The sequence below is a fragment of the Hordeum vulgare genome, chromosome 3H, assembly GCF_904849725.1.
Source record: "Hordeum vulgare subsp. vulgare chromosome 3H, MorexV3_pseudomolecules_assembly, whole genome shotgun sequence".
Lineage (NCBI taxonomy): Eukaryota > Viridiplantae > Streptophyta > Magnoliopsida > Poales > Poaceae > Hordeum > Hordeum vulgare.
The window spans coordinates 493,849,607-493,855,267 of record NC_058520.1 but is presented as its reverse complement, the minus strand read 5'-3'; the positions used below and the strand labels follow the sequence as shown (position 1 = coordinate 493,855,267).

General features: G+C 57.5%; 1 protein-coding gene across 1 annotated transcript; it reads left to right on the top strand.

Moving 5' to 3' along the window:
• Nucleotides 1–4,072: 4,072 nt before the first annotated feature.
• Nucleotides 4,073–4,953, top strand: LOC123440270 (heavy metal-associated isoprenylated plant protein 28). The gene is made up of 3 exons (XM_045116847.1): nt 4,073–4,192; nt 4,281–4,356; nt 4,444–4,953. Exons 1-3 carry the CDS (start codon nt 4,187–4,189, stop codon nt 4,812–4,814), a joined length of 453 nt encoding a protein of 150 aa, XP_044972782.1. The 5' UTR covers nt 4,073–4,186; the 3' UTR covers nt 4,815–4,953.
• The last annotated feature ends 708 nt before the right edge of the window (nt 4,954–5,661 follow it).

Genomic DNA, 5,661 nt, shown 5'->3' with positions numbered 1-5,661 from the left:
CTCTGTAGCAGCGAGACACAACTCATCCAGCTCGAATGCGTCCACTTCCGCTGCCAGAACAAAGTCATCATACAATTTTTTGGGCTGTACAATGCCGTCACGCGCTCGCGTAAGCATGGGGTGCAGTGGGAGCGGTGTAGTGGGAACCGTCGCTGGGCGTGATGCAGTCGGAGCTGTCGCTCCTGCGGTGGAGCTGGTGCTTGGTGGTGGCGAGGGGCATCCTCCTGACGCGCCGTCGTTAGCGAAGATGTTCGGTGTTGGTGCAGGCGTTGCTGGTTCAGAGACAGCGGCTTCATCCGTCGTGGTCGATCCTGCAGGCAGGGTGTTCGTGACCGGGTAGGAGAAGAGCTCGACGTGGAATGGGGCAACCTCCTGTGCCCCCGTCGTGTTCTCCCAGTCCCAGCGGGCTCCTTCGTCGAAGATGGCGTCGCGTGTGACGTGCACGCGATTGCCGACAGGATCGAAGACACGGTACGCCGCCGTTCCGGGCTCGTAGCCGAAGAACACCACCGGCTTGCTCCTGTCTTCAAGCTTCGACAGTTGCGGCTTCATGACCTTGACGTGCACCACACATCCAAATACACGCAGGTACCTCACATCGGGTTAGTAACCATGCCATACCTCAAACGGAGTCCTGCCATCGATGCTTTTCGTGGGCGAGCGGTTTAGGAGGTACACGGCACTGGACACCGCCTCCCCCCAGAACCTGGCCGGCACCGTCATGGCCTTCATCATGCTCCGTGCGGTGGCGATGATAGTCTGATTGCGGCGCTCCACGACGCCGTTTTGCTGGGGTGAGTACGACACTGTGAGCTGCCGTCCCACGCCCTTGTCTGCGCAGTACGCAGCAAACGTGGCCACCGTGAACTCTCCACCACGGTCTGTGCGGAGCAGGCGCAGCTTGCGCCCTATTTCCACCTCCGCTCCAGCCTTGAACTGCTTGATGGCCGTTGCGGCCTGATCCTTCTTCATTAGGAGCGTGAGCCACATGTGGCGGCCCAGATCGTCGACCAACAGGAGGAAGTAGCGACGCCCTCCTGGCGTCGCTGGCGTGATCGGGCCGCACAGGTCGTCGTGCACTAGGTCGAGCAGGCCCGTGGCGCGCTTCTTGGCCTGCTGTGGGAACGAGGCGCAACGTTGCTTCCCCACGGGACAGCCGTTGCACAATTGCCCTACGTGGTCGATCGTGGGCAGGCCGCGTACCATGTCACGGCGCGCGAGCCTCTGGAGTGCGTCGAAGTTGAGGTGGCCGTAGCGCTCGTGTCACCTCCAAGATTCGTCATATTGCACCGCTGCGAGGCACACCGGCTTGGCGATGACGAGCGTGACGATGTACAACCAGTTCCGCGCCCTGGGCACCGTGGCGAGAAGGCGTTCGCGCCGATCATGGAGCTTGAGGTGCCCACCACGGATCGTGATCTTGCAGCCGTTTTCCTCGAGCTGCCCGAGGCTTATGATGCTGCTGCAAAGGCGAGGGATGTGATAGACGTCGACTAGGGCGAGGTGATCGCCGTTCGCGCACGCGAAGAGCACGGTCCCGCCCCCCTTTATCTCCACCAGCGATCCGTCCCCGAACTTCACCGTGCCCGTGACGGTGGTGTCCAGCTCCGAGAAGGCAGAGAGATGCCCTGTCATGTGGTTGCTCGCCCCTGTGTCGAGGAACCAGGCGACGTCGCGGCGCGGATCGTTGGCGAGGAGGGCATGTTCCTCCACCAGTTCACCACGCGCGCCATCCCTGTTCAGCTGCGTCGTTGGCGCGTTCACTTGCGCCATCATCAGTGACGGGCCATCGTCGTCGCTGATCGTGCATGTGCGGATGAGGAGGGCGACTTTCTCCTCTTCGCCGGCCTGAGCGAGGTGTGCCTGCGCACGTGGCTGCTGCTGCTGCCCCTTCCGTTCTCGTTGTGGCTCCTTGCAGTCACGCGCGATGTGCCCTACAAACTTGTTGCAGTTGTAGCATTTGACTTGTGACATACCGCGGTCAGGGTTGCCCTTGCCGTTCTGCGGCTTGCCCCGGCCCTTCTTGCCGCTGCCGCTGCCAGAGCTAGAGCCTTGCTCCTTCATCTTCTTGCCGCGCGCGATCCATTCCTCCTCCATGAGGAGGAGTTGAGACCCTGCTCCCTCCGAAGAGCCGCCCCCGTACCGCTTTTCAGCAGAGGTGAGGCGGCTGGTCAGCTCCTCCACGGACAGCTCCTCGAGATCGAGCAACGTCTCGATCGAGCAGGCTATCTATGAGTATTTAGAGGGAACGGCATTGAGGATCTTTTCTATGATTTTTACCTCCTCCACTTTGTCGCCCAAGGATCGCAGATTGTTGGCGACGTTCGTGGTGCGGATGGCGAAGCTGTCGAGCGTCTCGCCGTCCTTGAACGCGAGTGCTTCGAACTTCCTCCGGAGGCGCTGTGACGTCACGTTGCGCGCGCGGTGCACCCCCATCTTCATCAGCTTGACTGCCTCCCACGCCTCTGCGGAGGTGGCCTTGGTGGCGAGGATGGGCACAAGCTCTGGTGGCACTGCTCGGATCAGTGCCGACAGCGCCGCCATGTCCTCGCGATCCCCCGGCTCTCCCATGCCGGGCATGGCCCCCAGAGACCCTGTGCGCGCAGGTTGATTTTCATCACCTGCGCCCACTCGATGTAGTTGGTTGACGTCAGTGTGGGGTAGACGATGTGGGAGCTTGCGCCGGCGTCGCGGATCACGCGCTCGTGGACGACGACCTCGTTGCCGCCCCTCCGAATCACGCTCCTTCCACGCAGTCGCGTCGACGGCGTCCGTGACGGCGACCTCGTTGGCGACTTGCGCCCCCCTTTGTCCACTGCCTCTCCATCCTTGTTGCTGCCGGCCATGGCGCTCCAGGGACCGCGCGAACGCTAGCTCAGATGCCAATTGTCAGCCAACGACAGCAAGTTTCGTTGGATTCATGGAGAGACTTGGTTTGCGTTGCGAAAACCTGCAACTTTTATGTTCTTCTTCTTTGTTATTTAAGCTACTGATTACAGAGGAAACGGGGTAGTGATCCGAGCTTCACGACGTGCCATCCCACGCCCGCTCACCACCTTCCACGATGCCGCCATGCTCACACGAACTCGTGCCATCCCACGATGCAAGCACGGCGGCCTGTCTAACTAACTTAGCAAACCAGCTAACTATCAGCTAACTAACCTAACAAAAGCAACAGATCGGCTAGTGCACAAACAAGCTCGTGGAGCAGCCGTTTTATTTGCTCTAACTGAAAACTAACCTGACGACTAAACAGGCAGCAGGTTTATAGAGATAACAACTTCCTCAAGAGTCATTTGAAGTGGGTTGAAAGCACATCACTTGGTGTGCTCTTAGCCACCATCACGTGTTGCATTTTGGGTTCTCTTTTAGAAAAAAACATACGTTTTTACAATTTTAGATGATTTTCCATTTTTTAGCTTTTCGGTTTTTCATCGGTCTTTGGTAGCTTTTGGGAAATAAAAAATGCAAGATTTTTTTGGTTTCAATTGTCGTAAAATAAAAAGACGAGAGTATTCTTTGAATGAATGTTCCTTAATTAATGATTTCGTGCTTGATATATGTAAATAAAGTCAACGTAAGGACGGGGGCATTATCCACCGCGGTCGGCGGCAGCCACTGGGCCACAGCTCTGACAACCGAGACGTGGTGCCGTCGTCGATCTACGGGGGCGTTGAGCTGAATTGCTGAATGGCGAATCAATCAGGCCTGCAGATCACGCGGCCCGCCTCCTTTCCCGCCGTTCTTCACTCGGACGAAACGCGGCACCGAGAGGAGAGCCTCTGGACACCACACCACACGCCAGTGAGGCGTTGCTTGCCGCCCGCATCCCCGCCAGCTTCGGATGGCGTTTTCTATAGCGCGGAATGTGGAGGGAGAACGAAGCAGTCGATGCGGTTTGCACGTGAAGCAGTTCGTCACAAGTCAAGACTTTGCCCCTCTCTACCTCTCTCTGCCGACCTTGCAGCTCGACCGCCGGCCGTGCCCGTGCTTCACGGCTACACCACATGCGGACGGAGCGCGTGCATATATAGGGGGACAGGGGGATACGCAACTTGGCAGTTGACACGCAGCTCAGCTAGCTACTGTTAGCACATTTGTCAACGTTTCACGGGTTTAGTTCATCCCGAACGTCGAAGAACTACCCAGGCAGTCGAGGGACCGAACGCACAGCTTGCCAAGCAATATGTCGGTAAGTAAGCTAATCTACCCCCTTCACGGATGGTTTGTGATCCAGCACCATCTTGTGGCTGATGCTGCCTTGGTCCATCACCTGCCAGATCGTGGAGATGTGCGTGCATATGTGTTGCGCCGGCTGCGAGAAGAAGATACGGAAGGCAGTCGAGAAGTTGGAAGGTACGTACCCTCTAGCTCTCTACGTGAGATCATGAATAGATATCTGATGAACGCAATCAGATGACAGCGATCTGGTCCGGTTTGCAGGAGTGCACGCGGTGGAGATCGACATGGAGATGCAGAAGGTGACGGTGAGCGGGGACGTGGACCAGAAGAAGGTGCTCAAGACGGTGAGGAGGACCGGAAAGCGCGCGGTGCTGTGGCCGACCCCGTTCATCGCCGGAGCGGGCGCAGGCGCGGGCGGCGCCGTCAACCTCCTCGCGCAGCAGCACCAGTACCATCCGGGCGGGGCCCAGATGTACGCGACCCACGCCTCGGGGTCCACTTCCTCGTATAACTACTACAAGCACGGCTACGACGACTCGCGCCTCTACGGCGCCAACTCGGCCGTCGTCGGCGGCACCAGGGCCACCGATTACTTCAGCGACGAGAACACGGGAGGCTGCTCCGTAATGTGATCCACGCCATCCTCACATGGATGGGTTTTACTCTATGATTAAATCTTCTTCTTTCATTCTCTGTAAATTAAGTACTACACTTTGCTCAAAAAAGGGCTAACAGATTGGACAATCTCAAATAATCATGAATTTATTAGGACATATTGAGTAGCCATCTGAGTAGCACCCTACGTCCGGATGGAACAAAATGATGTTTCTCTCGCGTGGGGAAATCCAATTAGGCTCTTGGGAGCATATACTACGCGAATAAAGCTTTACCTAATCTATGCCGACGGCCCTCGTTGGTACAGATAGTCGTATGCCGATGGCCGGCAGCAGACCATGAGGATAGAAACGTTGTCTGTATAGGTCGAGGTATGCCTACAACGTCCGTCGGTACAGAAAACCCGTCGACATAGTCCGAGTTTTGCCTACATGGTTGTCGGCGTAGGAAGATCGTCGGCATACACATGGGACCGACTGCCACAAGTTGACGTCGCCCAACGTACACCGATGACGCTGACGGCGGCCGTTGGCATAACTGTGCCGACGGCCAGGCCGTCGGCATAGCCTTGCCACGTGTCGTCGTAGATCCACCATGTGTCATCATCTGAAGGCTTCCTAGGGTGCGCATGTATGCCGAAGGACACCGTCGTCATAGATCTGCCACATGTCATCATCTGGAAGCTCCGTAGGCGCACAAGTATGTCGACATCCACCGTCGGCATAGATCTGTCATGTGTCGTCATCTAGAGGCTCCGTAGGGTATGCAGGTATGCCCACGACCACCGTTGGCATAGATTTGCCACGTGGCATCATCTGGAGGCTCCTTGGGGCCTGCAGGTATGCCAACGGCCACCGTCGACGT

What these genes read in the sequence shown, in the direction of transcription:
- LOC123440270 (XM_045116847.1), top strand. An exon ending in GGCAGTCGAGAAGTTGGAAG is followed by an intron (nt 4,357 to 4,443) that starts GTACGTACCCTC and finishes TCCGGTTTGCAG; the next exon opens with GAGTGCACGCGGTGGAGATC.